Here is an 18385-nt window from a genome sequence, read left to right on the forward strand (position 1 = left end):
ATGGTGGGTTGGTGGCTCCTCATACCCCCTCAGTAGGCATTTTTGGCATTGTGTTTTTCTTCTGGGTATTTCAGGATTTCTCCTGATTTTTCTTTCTGTTTTAACTATGTAAACTGCATAGCATTGTCTCAAGTTGAGCAGCCTCTAAATTCAAACAAATAACTGTAATACAAATGTATCCTGTCAAAATCCTTTTTCCACTGCATGCCATGATACTGCCTTCATCTCATCCTCATGTTTCTGACACTGTCCAAAGGCTGCTTCAAGGGATATAAAATCCGTTAGGCTTTATCTTCCATTACTTTGGAAGGAACTCAAGTGACTACAGTGACTTGAATCAGAGGCAATAAAAGCACAATAAGGGTTTGCACCAAATTTCATGCCAGTATAGTTTTCTTCCAAGTCCAGGATGCATGGAGAGACCTTCAAGAAAAGGAGTTGCAGCAGCTCATAAAAGTTTCGCACCAATAGCTATGCCAGTGCAACCTCAAAAGTAAACATTTTCTGCTTTGACATACTTAGATGGGATGATAATGCTAGCCTAAAAAGAGGCAATGGATATGCTCACCACCCCAAGAGGCTATTCCTATCCAACCACTATAGGCACCAACCCATCATCAAACTTTTCTTTTTATGTAGAATTATTTAAAAGATTGTGGAGCAGTGGACAGAGAAGCAAATTGTCCACATTCCTTCATTCAGGGCTCATATGCAGATGTGGAATGAAAATCTTGTTGCTCACTCTTGTGAATGACTTAGGACAATGTTGGCGAACCTTTCGGCACCGAGTGCTCAAACCAGAATATGCGTGCATGTGTATGCGCGTGCCGGAACTCTGAAGACCAGCTGGCTAGCATGCGCATGCCTATTTTTTTGTCCATTTTTGGGGCCATTTTCAGGCCATTTTTCAAACCGTTTTCAGGTTGTTTTTTGGGCCAGAAAACGGCCTGGAAAACAGCCCAGAAAACGGCCTGGGTTTTGGCTGTTTTTCAGTGCTCTGGTGCCCGCAAAGACCAGCTGGCCGCACATGCATGCCAGGAACCAGAAGAGCAGCTGGCGACGGCACGCATGCCCACAGAGAAGGCTCTGCGTGCCACCTCTGGCATGCATACCATAGGTTTGCCATCACGGATTTAGGACTTAGTAGAACTTAGACTGAGGGAGTATACCCCTTCTACACTTACTTGATTTTGTAGCAGCATTTGATATCATTAATCATGGTATTCATTGGGCCAATCTGCAAGGCTAGAGTTGAAGTACTGTCATTATTCTTCTGTGGTCCTGCTCCTTTCTGAATGGGTAGAATTCCAGACAATTTTGACATTAAGATTGATCTGACTATGTGATGTTTGTGCTCGGAGCAAGTAGCATACAAATCCACATATAAATATATAAATATATATGTTTTTTGATTGCAGGTAACCTTGTTCAGTGTCCACTCATTCAGTGACCACTCAAAGTTATGAGGGGTTATTATGTTATATGAACACAGGACACTTTGACCATGCGGGATTTGCCTAACAATGGTAACTAGAAATATTGCAACTGCTGTCATAAATCAGTGAGATCACTTGACATCATGCTTTATGATCATGTCACTTAGTAACAAAGTTGCTGGTCCCAATTACCTTAGTTAAGTGTAGCTGTAGTTTGGATTCTAAAAATAATTTTGAAAAGTTTAAATCATGTCACAATAAACGGAATGTTTGAACTCTCTCACACTTGATAAATCTTAATAATAGAAGAACTCCTAAAGTATCAGTTTTTCCAGAATTTGGACATATTTGCAGTTGATAAATGTAATTTTCAGAAGTATTCACTTTTAGAGAAAATGTTCTTTGTAAATTCTAGCACCTTAGTGCGATTGCAGAAGTATTGGAAAATTCTCCCATGGAAGACCTTCATGTCATATTTTGCCATACTTCAGGCATTGGATGTTTCTGATTTTAAAGTCTTTTATCAGATTCTGCTGATATGGCAACTGTATTTCTTCCTAGAAGAAAAACACTTTTAAAACTGATATGTACATGCTCCCAAGAATTCATTTTCATAAAAAGCCTGTAGGATATGAACTGGCCACACCTTTCTTAGAACTGCAGTTCTACATTCTGCCAAAGTCAGTGAAAAACATGCCAGTATAATTTTGGGAATAGAGGAGGCATGAAGTTTCTTGTTTATCTGTTTTTTGCAACAGGTGACAATGAATTAATGATGAAAAAGCTATCCTTCATATGACTGTGTTATATTCTGAGCACTTTTTTTCAATAGAAAAAAATGACATGATCATTTGAATTTTCCTTAAATTCCATAATTTTGTAAATTTTTTACATCAAAAATAAGTATAAATGTTAAGGACTTCAAGAATCCAGAGTTTCTAAATGAAATTAGAAAGATTATATTTACATCATTAAATAAATTTAAAATTGATGATTAAAAAATATTAGCTTAGGCTTTGTAGCACTTATAGAAAATCTAGTGTTGATGTGTTTTCAAAAATGGTTAATAAAAACAGATTATCTTCTTTGGTCTATCAAGTATAATTGAGCCAAATAATATTGCTGTAGGTATTTCTAGACATGCTTTAATTCTACATCTAATTTTACATCACCTTCTATTTGTAACCCTCCCGTGTTTACCCACTGCTTCATCCATCTGTTTTCTTACCACAAAAATCCATTAAGAAAGGAAGGCAGAATAAGTGTACAATGTCCTCAATTTATTAGACTACAGAGTCATCTACCTAAAAATGTGCTAAAATAAAGACAATCCCCTTTGATTTGAGACATGCATAAGTTCAAGGAAAAGATGCCAAAGGTCTTGGAGCAGCCAAAATAAAATAGATAACCATTGGATAGTAGGAATGAGGGAGAAAGTTACTCATTTGGATTTTGATACAAACATAACATATTGCCCCTTTACAAATTAATACACAATCCAGAAGACATTTCTGTTTTGAACTTTGCTCTTTTATTATGTAAGAATACTATTCTCCAAACATATAAAAATGCATGTATTAGACAAAAAACATGCACAAGACTATATACAGTAATGGATACCCATATCCATTTTAATTTGGTTTTAATTTGAAATTGGTTTTAACTGGGTTGTTTTAAATTGTGGGCCGAAATTATTTAATTACCTTTTAAACTGTTTTTTAAATTTTGTATGCTCTGTTTTATCTCGGCTGTTCACCGCCCTGAGTCCTGCTGGAGAAGGTAAAAAAATCAAATCAAATCAAATCAAATCAAATAAATAAATAAATAAATAAATAAATAAATAAATAAATAAATAAATAAATAAATAAATAAATAAATATCTGAAAGCGTTATGTAAGATCAGGTTATGTTCAAAATACATACAAAGCAAAGCATGCCCAGAAAATTGTATATTAGGAAATATATAAATTAACACACAAGGTTTGTTATACATTTTACAATAATCTAGGAATGGAACGGAACAATATAAATTAAGGATTAGGCAAACTGAAAAACCGGGTGAAACAAAAATTGACAAATGTACCCATTCCCAGTAGGAAACAGGATGGGTAGATGAGAAGTTATTTTGTTTTCTAAAAAAGTACTAAGCCAAGTTTATGCTCTGTTACTTCTGTGTGACTATTCCTTATCTGTGCAGAGGTCTGCACAAATAGATAGATTGTTAATTTAATTGTAATGTTGTTAAGATGCAGGCACCATAATGTTGGAAATAGAGCGTTTCATAAGGAGAGACCTCCTACTAGGAGCAACTTTGCTGGCCATCCACCGTTTCACTTTGTAGTTTCAGTAAGTCCAGAAAACAGAATTGTCTTTGAGAATGCAGAATTTAATCAGCATGGGACTTTAAATAGTAGATATAACAGCAGAAGTACATAAGATACTGGTTTGTTGTTAACAAAATATTTGCTTTGTATTTCTGTCAAACTGTTTTAGAAGCTTGTAATCAAGATGGTTCAGTGAAAATCTGTTATTCCTTATCATGGGTAAAGAATGGGATTTTTTCTCCTCAAATGCATTGTATGAATTGAAAATTAGAAATTTTGATTCAGAATGTATAACAGAATGCACCACATAATAACAGAGTTGGAAAGGATCTTGGAGGTCTTTTAGTCCAACCCTCCACTCAAGCATAAAATCCTATATCATTTCAGACAAATGGTTTTCCAATCTTTTCTTAAAGACCTCCAGTGTTGGAGCACCCACAACTTCTGGGGGCAGGTCGTTCCACTGATTAAGTATTCTAACTGTCAGGAAATTTCTCCTTAGTTCTAGGTTGGTTCTCTCCTTGATTAATTTCCATCCATTGCTTCTTCTCCTGCCTTCAGGTGCTTTGGAGAGTAGGTTGACCCCTTTTTGTGGCAACTCCTTAGGTATTGGAACACTGCTATCATGTCACCAGTAGTCCTTTTCATTAAACTCGACATACCCAATTCTGCAACCGTTCTTCATATGTTTCAAGTCTGTCATGATCCTTCTGTATCTTAAGCCTATTTTCTGGGGTATTGGCTATTCCTGCCAGCTTGATGTTGTCTGCAAATTTGATGAGTTCCCCTTCTATCACCTTGTCTAAATTATTAAGGAAGATATTGAAGAGTACTGGGTCTAAGACAAAGCCTTGAAGTATCCCACTGCATACTTCTTTCCATGTAAATGCAGTTACATTAAGGACTACATGTTGAGTGTGGTTGGTCAGCCAGTTACAAATCTATCTGGTGGCGATGCTGACTTACCCACACTTTTCTATCTTGTCAAGTAAGAAGTTGTGGTCATCTTTATCAAATGCCTTACTGAAATCCAAGTAAATTATATCAACAGCATTTCACTGGTCCACTAATTTAGTCACTTTGTCAAGATTTGTTTTTGACAAACTCATGTTGGCTTCTGGTTATGATGACTTTGTTTGCCTCAAGGTGTTCACAGATTTATATTTGATTATATTTTCCAGAATCTTTCCAGGAGTTGATGTCAAGCTGATAGGTTTGTAGTTTCCTGGATCCATTTTCTTTTCCTTCTTTGAATTCATGTTTTCAGGACTGTGAATGTAGAACCAGACAAAGATAAAAAGTTGATTTTTTTTGTGTATAATGTGGAAATGCTCCACGAGATGATATAAGTGATATTTTAGAGATTTTCTCCTTCAACCTGCTATGGGTTTAATATTGTTGAGAGTTGTTTAAATAAGACCATAAAATTATCTGCATTGCCTTCCCTCTTTTTTTCTTCTTCTTTTCTGTTTTTGCAATAGAAACAACAAGGATGGTTACCTAGTTCTGAGGCATGCTTTCTTAGAATAATGTTTTTTTTTTTTTTTTTTTTGCTAAGTAGTCATCGAGGCAGCAGAAGATGACTACTTTTATCTCATCTGATAAAAGACCCCCTAAAGTTAAGACACTTGTTCTGGTTCATATTTTTGGGAAGTCACATCTTCTACTTTCCTATGCAGCATTTACTGCAGCAAGAATTCAAATGGCAGGAAACTTCTGAGTATCATCTTAGTGCCTAAGCCCCACTCCCCTTTCCTGCAAATCTTTCTTCAGATTAAGCTTTTGGTCCCAGTTTGCAGAAGTAACATTCTATGTACAGGTGATCATGGCATCCTCAGGCAGTCAAGGAAATATGGCTGGTATCAGCTGCCTAAAGTATAAATTAGTGAAAGGTGGAGGTTTAATCTGTCACCAGTCTCAGTTTACTATCACCATTGTGTAAACTGAATAAATAAAATAAATCCAGAAACAATACCCACATCATAACTCTTAATTTAGGTTATCTTACAAAATTCTAACCAAATGGGAGGATTCTACTATATTATTTCAGAAAAGTTATTTTTATCCCGACAGAATTAAATTTATTATGTGAACCAAATTTACGATACTTTGTGCTACCAAGATAATCTTCAGTTCCAGTGCAATTATTCTACAAGAAGCATCTCTAAACTACTAGCCTGGACTTTTAAGAGAAGCCAAACTCTTTTAGAGTAAGTTGAAAACCCTGCAGCTGGAGGTTTATAATATGAGAAATGTAAATCAGTGTGAGAGAGAGAGAGAGAGGGAGAAAGTCCAGAAAAAGCATTACATCTAGAAAACATTATCTTGGTTAAAAGGTTTTAAATTTTGTCAATTTTCAAGTATGAAATTGAAGGTAGTATATGAGTATGTTTGAGGGTGTGTGTATTTAAATCTTACCTGAAAGACCACTGGGTGTCAGCCATGTCCATTGCTACTGAATTGTTCAATCAAACAAAATAAGTTATCAGTGAAATAGAGAAAAAGAAAAGAATAGGCTTGTTGAATCAGAAATTCTGTCAACAGGGCTTAAAATATTAAAGGATTCTATGAGAGTAACATTTTGAGGTTGTTCTAATTATTTTTTTATGTTTTTATGTTTTATATATTTACAAAATAAAATATAAAGGGAGCAATCCTTGGATATTCAGTAGATTTGGGTATTCTATGAAACATCTTAAACAAATAAGCCTTCCATCAGAATTGTTTTCTGTAAAATTAAAATTTATCGTTTGTCACCATATTAGTTAAAATTGGAAGATAACATTCTAGAAAGCCTATCTGTACAACTTTGGTGAATTGCTATACTAAGATTTTATTATAGTATGCCTTAATCATAATTCAAATATTCAAGTAATATTTAATTTGGTAGACCATAAATATATTTCATATTTTAACACAGTTTTCTTCACAAAAGCAACATGTTCTAATCTTTAAATGAAACAAATCAAAGTTTACCTATATAATCGTCATGTAACAAGGGTCGTCAATCCAAACACGTTCATACTGGTAATTTAGAAAATATTCATTATTTAAATCGCCATTATTGTTCTCAAAGAAGCTGCATGTATTATTCAAATGTAGTTTTCCTGATCTAAGTAATAGTCATCCAGAACATGAACACAAGAACAGCAGTCCAAGGCTCAACATAATCCAGTATTTTGTTTCTCACAGTTATCAACTATATGCCCTTGGGGTGTTATCAAACAGAAGGTGGAGACATACCCTATGTCACTGTTTTTGAAAGCATGCTACCCTCAGCCTCAAGTTAATATGGCATTTCCAAGACTATTAGCCTTTGATAGGCTTGTCTTTCATTGATTTTATGTCTGTCTGTCTGTCATATTTATATGAATGCCCATCTCACAAGAGCATCATTATTTATTTATTGAGTTTATTTTTAAAGCCATCTCATTGTAATGTATTCCACAATTAATTACAGTATGTTCTTTATGAATAAATGGTTCCTCTGTTGATTTAAATCTTCCATCATTGGATGACCTTTTTCCTGATATTTGAGAAGGACCAAAACTTTTGCTCCTCTGTTTGGTCATAGCATGCATTGTTTTATATACCGTGATGGCCCATTAATCTTTATTCCCAGCTAAAAGTTCCAAATCTTCCTAGCCTCTTCTTGTACAGAAATTACTTGAGTCCTTTAGTTTTAAACATGCTCCATATTATATTGTAAATATAAATAATTATAATACTTATAAGTATTATAAATAGATTTGGTCCTTATTTTGATTCTTTCTTTGTCAGCTTTTCATTTTCAAAATTTCTTTTTCCTTATATGAAATGTCATAGCATTATAAAAAATGTTCTTATTAATTCCATAACAACAACATTTTACATCAGATCAATGTCACCATTTAGGATTAAATTAAGAATTGCTTTCTTTGTGTTCTTAAACATATTCATTTAGACCATTTAGAGATTTTGTTTCTTTGTCATAACCTAAACTTGAATGTACATAGCCTATGTGAGAATAGCTGAAGTCCTACATTATTACAATAGCTTCTCCTTTGCACGCCTCCATGATTTCTTTCACCTTCTGCATTTTGATCAGGTGGGCAATAGCATATCCTTAAATCTAGTTTATATTAGATATTGCCATCCATAGTGATTCTGTGGAGGAATCCAGTGTTCCAATACTTTCTAGTACATTAGATTTTATATCCTATGTGATACAAAGAGCATCACTTTCCTCACTATACCCTTCCATGTCCTTCCTATAAAGTTTATCAAGAATGACTGTTTTCTACTTATTCTTTCTAATACACTATGTTTCTGTTATACCCATTATACCTGTGTTCTCATTTGTAGCCAAGCATTCTAATTCTCCCATTCTGGCATGGAGACTGCTAACATTGGCAAGGAAGCATATAAATGTTAGCGTTAATATTGGGGCCTCTTTGAAATAGGGCATCAGGCCCTTTTTCTGTTATTGCTGACATGAACCTTTCTCATAGGCTTTTTATTTCCAGTCTGACCTGAACTGACTATCCATTAACTCACTGTCAACATTAATCCTATCTCTTATTGTATTTTCTAAAATATCTACACTTTTTCTCATCTGTTGACTTTCTTTCAAGAATCAGCTTGAAAGCAGCTCTGGTACTTGCCGAATATCAAAAACCAGCAGCCTAATTCCATTTTGGTTTCTTTGTCGTGTACACATTTGTTAAAAGTTTCTCAGTGCCTAATCAGTCTAATCCCCTCTATTTGACATCACTGTCTTATACAGTGGCATTTCATCAGCGCACAGAAAAAAAGGTGGGAATTGTGTTACAATGCCACAATATTTCATCATTCTGACCCCCTTGCCTCTCTCCACTCACCTATCCCAGATTCCACTGGTATTACCCACACATTAAGACTTCTAAGATCTGTCTGTCTAGCTGAGCTTGTATTTGGAAAAGATTGTATTTCTATAAAAGTTATCTCAATGGTTTTGCTGCAGATTGGCAAGTCACCAAGCAAAGTTTGCATATGTCATGTCCAAACTCATCCATGCTCAAAATGAAAGAATATACCTTCATCTCTCAAGGATTAGATCCCTCCTGTGAGAACATTTTCATTATTCTGAAAATGATGTCCTCCTTGCTATCAGAGTTATCATATATTGGCAGCTGAAAGAAGAGTTCCGTGAAAAGTCTTTTCTCATACCCCTTCAGCATAACCACCTTGATTTCAAAGGAACATACTCGTTCCTGAGAACTGGGAGCTCATTGTATCAAGTATAAAACTACTGCTTATACCTACAGATAAATAGCTATTGACATGGTACTTCACACATTGGACAACTCTCTCATCACTGTTGGCTAATTTTGAAACAGTAGTTGAAACTGGTTACAGAAAAGAAAGGAGGTACTTAGGTTAGGGTGTTTTTTTTCCTCAGCAATTTCCCCACTATCGCTTAATAATTGTCAGTTTCTTATATCAGACAAGAAGCGTCTTTTTTTTTTGCATGCATCGTATTTGGACAACATAAATCCCCCCAAAAAACTTTCAGTCGCACAAAAAAATTATAAAGGTCATTGAACAATTATTTACATTCCATGAAATGACTTTATATCTATTAAAAGTGATAAGAAACAACAATTGATTCACAGGATTACATTACAAATAAAATTTTCTTGATGGTTTCATAGCCTCATACAATATACATTCAAGAACAATTTTGCGATCATAATTTACATAACTCTTCAAGCAACAATGATCAAACTAACTAAAGGTTTATACTTTCTAAGGGGGTCTCTTGGAAAGTCTTTTATTCTTCCAAAGAGTCCTGACTCTTCCCCAAGTCTCTGGGCTACGGGAGGTCAGGGCAACAGGAGAATGTGGGTTGCATTGAGAAGGTGCAGTTGTGGCATCTTTTTCTGTTTTTCAGTTTTATCACTGTTGATTTTATGATTGTATGCGTTTTAATTGATTGTAAGAAGTCCAGAGTTGATATTAAGATTCCTGGCTATATTTTAAATAAAAATAAATAAAATAAAATAAAACATTTTCTTATGGAGTCTAAATGTTGGCTTTTGAGGTTCTTGGTTAAGTTTAAGCTATAAATTCTTGTACCTAGTTTTACATTATGACTAATGTAATTAATGTCTCTGGGTTGTGCTTTATTCCCCTTATGACTTGGGTCTTAATGTTACGAAATATATTTTATAAATCAGCAAGGATTAGAAGAGCATTGTAGAATGTATCAGCACCAATTACATGTACAAAACTCTATTCCTGAGGGATTTTATATCTAGTTTAGGTTTTTTTTTTCACAGCCATTTTTCAGTAGAATTATTATTTTGTATTCCGTTACTCATACCTTCCAACAAGATGGGTGATGTTGTTGCTTTTACATATTATTGATTAGAGGTATGAAGCAGTATAGACAGTATTACGTTTGTGTTTATAATATAAACAATGTATAACTAATACATGTAATATATGACTTTACTTATAAATATATATGTAGTAACTTTTTTAAAAAAATTGTAATGGCAAACTAGAATAACTCTCCTTAGATTTCCCTGGATGATGTACTGGACGAAAACCTACGCTTAGCACGAGAGTATCAGATGCTCCAGATATGCTATCTAAATGACAAAAATCAACTTATGGACTTCTATGACCATAAAAGCAGAGCTGAAGCGGCATTACGGGATCAACAGCAGGTATGATAAAAATGTGTTATTTTTAACATCTTGTTTTTTAAATTATTATTATTACTACCAATTAATGTCAGAAAGTAAAACAGAAATACATATATCAAACAATATAATTTCTCTCATGTTCTTTTGTCCTATTATTCATTTTATATTTTATAAATGAAAATATCATTTTTTGTCAACCATGATAGTTTGCTTCAGTTTGGATCTTATTAATCTAAGGACAATGGAATTTAAAAAGGGGGTAGAGATTATTGCATTTGGCTATTAAATTTGACCTACCATGGTTTGGTTCTTGGTGATTAGGAGGCAGAACTCTCATTTATTTGTTTGGTTGGTTTACTCAAGTTTATAGGCTGCTTCAATCATAAATGGATTCTAAGTGGCTTATATTATCAATTATCATTAAAAGATTAAAATGATAAATGTAACAGAAAATAACACAGACCCAGATGACACTTTATTGGCATAAGGACTTTCAAGGTACAACCTGATCTTAATGGATGGGCAAAGGAGCAGGGGCCCCTAAACAGCTTTTATGCCATATTGGACTTTAAAGATAACAAGTAGCATGTTAAATTATACCTAGAAGTCAACTGATAACCATTACAACTCTCATAGCAGTGACATCATCCAGGCATAGCAAGACATACCCATATCCATAAATATGCAAGTCATGCGAACTGTAACTTCTGAGTTATCTTTTTGGGAGGTAAGGGTACCAGTATGATTGATTACAGAGTAATATCCTTAAATTTGCCTTCCAATGAAATGATAGTTCTCTATTCTGATGTGATCATTTCCCACTTTTTGATGTTGACATTTAGTATGCAGACAGGACCACAAGGCATGAAGGAGACTGCTTAAGTGTCGAATTCCCAAATTAAGTGGACAAGCAAGCCTCACAGCTTTTTAATATCTGCAAAGGATCCCATTTTAAATTATTTTTGGGGGGTATGAAGAATATGTATGAAGCTCTAGCTATTTATCAACACATTACCAGTTGTACTCAGAAACATCTAAAATCTAATATTACTCCCAGTTAAAACTCATTTCAAAGTTCAAGCTTTGGCTTAATACAGAATGTGTTGTAACTAAGGCTAAATTAGCAATGTGTGCAGGTTCATCACCTTTAACAGCAACCTTCACTCTGAGGAAGCTGGTTTGGCCCCAGAAAAAAATAGATAAGATTCTTCTAAAAAAGAAGAAATTGGTACAGCAAACAATAAGGTACAGTAAAAAATGAGACAAGCGGGCCAAGATAGAAAAACTCTACTGCCTTCTGGAATCTTACTGCCAACTCAGTTCCAAAAATCTAGTTCTGGGGCAGGGACTTCTGATCTGCCTGAAAAATAAGTCTGGTATTTTTGTGAGCTATTTAATATAAAAGTGAATAAATCAGACCCGTGAGTTGTAATTTCTGATCCTCTCCCAGTCATCACTTCAGAGATTTCCAAACTCTGCAAAATGATAATGCTATCAGAGGGCATCTGATTCCTGTTGAACTCCTAAAATCAAATTTTGAATGGGTTGTTTATTTAGCCTATGGCATCTAGAGAGATCATACTATCACTGACCTACAGCACCAATAAACCACATTATACATACAAACACGAATATAAGTTTAAATAAAGCATCAGCAAATGCATCTATGTAAAGTGTGGACAATAGCAGGGGTGGGTAGTAATTTTTTTTACTACCGGTTCTGTGGGCGTGGCTTATTGTGTGGGCGTGGCTTGATGAGGGGCAATGTGACTGGGTAGGTGTGGCCAACTTTTTTTTTTTTTACTTTTAAAAGCATTTTTTCTATAACCTTAAGAGGTTGTAGAAGCCTCTGACTATCAGGCAACTCAGCTGGGATTGCTAGAGGCTTTTAAAGGCATTTTTTTTTCTACAACCTCTTCGGCTGAAGAAGTTATAGAAAAAATGCTTTTAAAAGCATTTTTTAAAATGCTTTTAAAAGCATTTTTTGATCCCAGCTGAGCCGCGTGATCATCAGAGGCTTTTTTCTTTTACTTTTAAAAGCATTTTTTCAGCCGAAGAGGTTGTAGAAAAAATGCTTTTAAAAGCCTCTGATGATCAGGCAACTCAGCTGGGATCGCCAGAGGCTTTTAAAGGCATTTTTTCCCCTACAACCTCTTCGGCTGAAGAAGTTATAGAAAAAATGCTTTTAAAAGCATTTTTAAAAATGCTTTTAAAAGCATTTTTTGATCCCAGCTGAGCCGCGTGGTCATCAGAGGCTTTTTTCTTTTACTTTTAAAAGCATTTTTTCAGCCGAAGAGGTTGTAGAAAAAATGCTTTTAAAAGTAAAAGAAAAGCCTCTAATGAGGTGGGTGGGGTAAGCGAGCGGCAACTGGGCCAGGGACCGGTTCAGGGGTGTAGCCAGCCAATGTTATTACCGGTTCTCCGAACTACTACAAATTTTTACTACCGGAGCGACCCACCCCTGGACAATAGACAAGGTAAAATTTTCAATTATATACAACCATGATAAAATCACCATAATATAATGCCATAAAATCACAATAGGATAGATGTTATAGTTCAATATCTAAGGAAGCTACCTAACTGCTTCTGCTGTGGCTGTGATGAGATTATCCCAGGTGCCTGGAAATTTCCTGAGGAAATATTCTCAAACTATATTTGTTGTTGTTTGTTCCAGTGCACCACAGTCACATTGTGGCTGTTGAGGGTAAGACTGCCCTCTGCAAAGTGGTGCAACGGACCAGACAGTGAATAGATACGTTGCTTAAACACACAGATACTCACAGACTCTGAACGCTTAAAGAAAAATAAACAGTCTTTACTTGTAGTAAAAAAAACAAACTTGGCTTCTCAAAACAAAGATAACACTTCTTCAAATAATCACGGTTCAACACAAAAACATAGTTTGCTTACAATTCCAGTTCTCTTCAGTAACACAGACACAGTTCCTTTCAGCAGTTCAACCTTCTAATAGCAGGAGCAGAAGTGAATGGACTTCCTGCCTTCTTTTATGTCTGCTTAGCACAGCCAATTAGTCATCTTGTAGCAGTTAAAGTTACAGAACATAGTTTTCTATATATTACCTACCCAACCGTAGGATAAGCATCCAACAGTGGCCATTCCACACTTAAAGAGCTTTGCCCTAGTTCTGGCCTGGCCTGATTCTGTTCAGATGGTTCCATATTTTGGGAGGCAATTGCATTCCTGGAAGTATTTTTTGTTGGGTTTACATGATCTTTTTGGTTATGGTTATTAAGGGCCACCCATTTTGATTCCCATTCTTCATCTAGATCGTAAAACTGTGGTATGTTATCCTAAATTGGTTTTCTAGACTTAAACCTGGTGCGATATAGAGAATCTAATACTTTATGTATCGGTAGATCCCTAGGAATCAATGGCCTGTTTATCTTATTCCATTTTTGAATATCTGTTGTTGTCACCTGAGATCAGGAGGGGCACTGTTGGAGCCATAAGAGCAGTGTGGATTTGAGAGTTCCGGTTATTATTCGCTTTGTGTCAATAAGATAAACACCAATCTTTTTGGTATGACAACTTCTTTCCCATATAGGTGCATAGTATCCAGCAACAGAGTAAACTAATGATTGTGCAACTGGATGCAATGTTTTTGCTGTTCCCATGATTTTCCTAACCTGTTCCCATGATTTTCCTAATCAAGTTGTTTCTTATTTTTAATTTTAGTGGAACCTAATAAAGCGAATCAGCAGTTTGAATTCTGCTAGCCGTACCCTCGTGCATTCCCTTCTTGGTTCCTGTGGGTTGTGAATGGTGGATCTGGGAGATAATTAGCACTTTTTTGAGGGAAGATGCAATACTTCCTGTTTTGAAACTGGCGGTGATTTTCTGTTTCTTATAGAAGCCCTTCCTGAAATGGTGGTTTATTATCATTTTTACCCAGTCTGCAACTTTTCTCTTTTATGAATTTGTTGAGAATGTGCTAGGGAATCAGCTACTAAAAATTCTACAGGAGATTTTCTGGATTCTTTCCAATCAGAATTCGGGCCCAGTGAGGGGTAAAAATAGCATTCATTGCTCTTGTAGATAACTTTTCTTAGGACCAGATGGGGGAGCATACACCTCTTGGTCTTTTTAGACTTCTCAATATCATACAAATGGATGGATGGATGGATGGATGGACAGACCAACAGGCAGATAAAAAAATGGAAAAGGAGGGGGATAGGAGGGGATGAGAGGAGGGGAGGGCAGAGAAGAGAAGAGAAGGGAGGAGAGGAGAGGAGAGGAGAGGAGAGGAGTTAAAAACCATGTAAAAAAATTTCTACTAAAATTATCCATCGCATCTGTGGATTTATACAGTAATTAGGAAAATTAAATTTCTTCATAAAGTTCTTTGATAAGGGGAACCAGTCACACACTTTCTTTAAAACAAAAATGTATATTATTGTACTAGGAGCATGAAAAGTAATCCTAAAAGGGATGGAATGCAACAATTATAGAGTTATGTAAATTAACAGTTTACCAGTATGAATGATACATATGATTGATGAAAGTGAATTCTATGAGATAATCGGTAGAGCTGCAAAAACAATAGTATATTTGAAAAGACAAAGCCAGTATTATATAAACATAGTTACTTTCTATGAAGTTATTTTCATGGCTTCATTTTATATCAAATTTACTTGCCAGAGATTTTTCTCACCTCCTAGCATCTTTTCCCAACTTCACCAACATTCTTTGGTCTTCAAAATATTTTATAGCTGAAGTGACATTTATTGTTCAGTTCAAGGAAGGTAAAGTAGGGAGGGGAATATTACTTTGCCTAACTAATGCAATTTCCCTCCTACAACATACTTGTTTTTCATGTAATATACATGAAATTATAATATACAGTGTGTGTGTGTGTGTTTGTGTATGTATTACAAGTTTCATAGTTTTATCATTTATGATATATTTTATTTTCTTATGACTGACTTTAAAAAATTATGGAAAACATAATAAAACAAAACATAATAAAAAACATAATAGTTTTTTTTTTTTTATTATCCAGGTTGCCTGCTTGTTATAGGATATAGGCTACATAAATCAAATAGGATCTAAATCGAATAATTACAAAATTAGTTGAAAAATGCTTTGGTAGTCTAGTGAAGCTATGAAAACATAAGCAAATAAAGAATATTTTTATTGTTTACATTACAATAAGAAAAATAGTTGATTATATACTGCTTCTATTAAGAGATATATTTTTCTTGAGGCTTGTGTTAATAAGCGAGTTACAACTGCAATGGAAAATCAATTTTGTGGGAGTATCACAGTAATGATTTTTGTAGTTGCTATACTGCACATATTCATCACAGTGACATGAATCCTCAAAGAGAAAATTACTCTCATGTTCACACTTTCCCAAATTCACAGTATTGCTATCCTTAAACACAGGATAGCACCTGCACTGTTATACAAGTAGTCCTTGATCAGCAACTGCCTCATTTAGTGCAATTGGCCCTGTTGCTCCTGAAAAAGTGGATTTTAGGGAGTATGTGCACAAGTACTTGTGGTTTATTTATTTATTTTATTTTATTAGTCATATTTATATGCCGCCCACTCTCCAAGGACTCTGGGTGGCTTACACCAAAGACAGTATACTAAATAGCATATTGCCCCCTAACAATCTGGGTCCTCATTTTACCCACCTCAGAAGGATGGAAGGCTGAGTCAACCTTGAGCCAGTGAGATTTGATCTGCTGATCTACTGAACTAGCAGTCAGCTGAAGTAGCTGCAGTACTGCACCCTAACCACTGCGCCACCTCGGCTCTTTAGATCCATGATCCTCCTGGCTTGTGAAAGTTCCTGGGAAGTGATATACGGGTGGGTTCAGGCAATCATTAATGCTTCCCTGTGGGAGGGAGCTGTGCCTCAGCATTTTAAGGAGGTTGTGGTTCACCCCAGGGATGGGTTCTACTTACCTTTGCTACCGGTTTGCAGCGGGGCCACGCACAAGCGCAGAAGCTTCTACACATGTACAGAAGCGTTTTGATAAAGTTGAGGTCGGAGGACGGAGCCTCCTGCCGGTTTTATTACCAGTTCTATAGAACCGGTGCAAACCGGGGGCAACCCACCACTGGTTCACCCACTTCTTAAGAAGCTATCAGTAGTTTCCACCCTATTGGATAATTTTAGACCTGTCTTCAATCTTCCCTTTTGGCGGAAGGTTTTTGAGAAGGTGGTTCCATGGTAGCCCCAGAAGATCCTGGATGAATGCTGTTATAGTCAGCAGGGCTTTCTTCTACAGCTGAATGATTGTGCCGTGTTTCAGTTGTATCTGGTAAATGCAAAAAATAGTTAAGAAAACTGAAATGTAGTTTCCTTCCAGTTTTTACAAAGAAATAAATTTATCTTAATACATGACTGTGTTGCTTCGTTGCACAGATGACTCCAAGGTTCATAATTTTATTCTATGGTCCTTGCCTGTATCTTTTTAAAAAAAGTAATCTACTTGAACCATTACTGTCTTCCCAATACAACTATCATTCATATATGTGTGTGCATTAGCAATACGTTTCAAAAATATCTGCAACTATTACTGCTGTCCACTGCTAGCTTGTTCATTGTATATTCTGACAATATTTTTCTAAAATCAAAACAATTATCACACCAAAACATTTTAAAACTTCCACTTTGTAAGATGCATATAGGGGTCTGGTTATTTGCTGGTATTACCATATCAGATATATTGACTTCTTCCTTGTTTTGAAATGATTACCTGGGTGTTTAAAAGCTTCCCGTATGTGAACTCTGAAACTCAATAGCTGAAAGTTTCAAAGGCCTTTTGTGATCACCTTGTATTTCCCACAACACTTGGAAAGTGTTCATATTTGGTGGACATTTTCAGCAAGCTGCTTACCAAAACATCACAATGCTTTTCTGGGTGAATCACTGCCAGCATATACATACATTTATGAGTTTTCTCCAAATGCCCTTCACTGTAAAAATGCTTTAGTATAGTCTAAATTTTTATATGTTGCACTCATGTTTTCAGCTATGCTTGAATTTGTGTAGGATATAATTTAAACTGTTTAAATATTTGTCAGCATCCTCAGGATTCCAACATGTGGTCAAGGACATAGAAAATAGTTTTACATGCCACAGTTGAGTATTTAGCTTACTTTGTCAGACTGCAATTTTTTTGAATTGAATGAATTGAAAAATATAATGCCCAAGAAAGGAATGATTGTAGTCACAATGCTTTAGAGTAGAGGTGGGATTCAGCAGGTTCTGACCAGTTCTGGAGAACCAGTAGTGGAAATTTTGAGTAGTTTGGAGAACCGGTAGTAAAAAGTCTGACTGGCCCAGCCCCCATCTATTCTCTGCCTCCCAAGTCCCAACTGATCAGGAGGAAATGGCGATTTTGCAGTAACCTTCTCCTGGAGTGGGGTGGGAATGGAGATTTTACAGTATCCTTCCCCTGCCACGCCCACCAAGCCATGCCCACCAAGCCACACCCACAGAACCGGTAGGAAAAATTTTTGAAACCCACCACTGTTTTAGAGACATAGTGTTTTTAATCTTTCAGAAGTAGAAGCCAAGTCAAATCATTCATGATCTTAGAGACTAGTCTTCTTCCTCTTTTACCACTTCAGGTGTCCAGGGATTAGAATAGTGCTTGTTTAAAATTTTGGAATGTTCATTCCATTTGCACATGCTTACCTTAAAAGTACAGAACCATATGGACATTTCTTAGATGTGATTGAGGGCTGATATTTTAAACTGCTGAAATACATAAAATGTATTGTTCTTGTTACCTCTGATTAAAATATATGCTTCAGTGGACAAGTAGCTCTGAAATGGATAATCATAAACTTCTTAACAACTGTTAAAAATGTACAAATAATTCATAACGTTCTGTCAGAAAAAGCTTTATATATGATGTTGGTGGTGGTGGTGGTGAGGATGATGATGACAATGACGATGATGACATCATTT

General features: G+C 35.6%; 1 protein-coding gene across 1 annotated transcript in view; it reads left to right on the forward strand.

Moving 5' to 3' along the window:
- Positions 1-18385, forward strand: part of CCDC178 (coiled-coil domain containing 178) — a 112644-nt gene that overhangs the window by 64230 nt on the left and 30029 nt on the right. Inside the window, exon 17 of the mRNA XM_070942319.1 lies at positions 10303-10452. Within this exon, the coding sequence (XP_070798420.1) occupies positions 10303-10452 (150 nt within the window). The remainder of the gene's footprint in view (positions 1-10302; positions 10453-18385) is intronic.

This window comes from Pituophis catenifer, unplaced genomic scaffold (genome assembly GCF_029215685.1).
Source record: "Pituophis catenifer annectens isolate HBS135680 unplaced genomic scaffold, rPitCat1.0.hap2 SCAF_3, whole genome shotgun sequence".
NCBI classification, from domain to species: Eukaryota; Metazoa; Chordata; class Lepidosauria; order Squamata; family Colubridae; genus Pituophis; species Pituophis catenifer.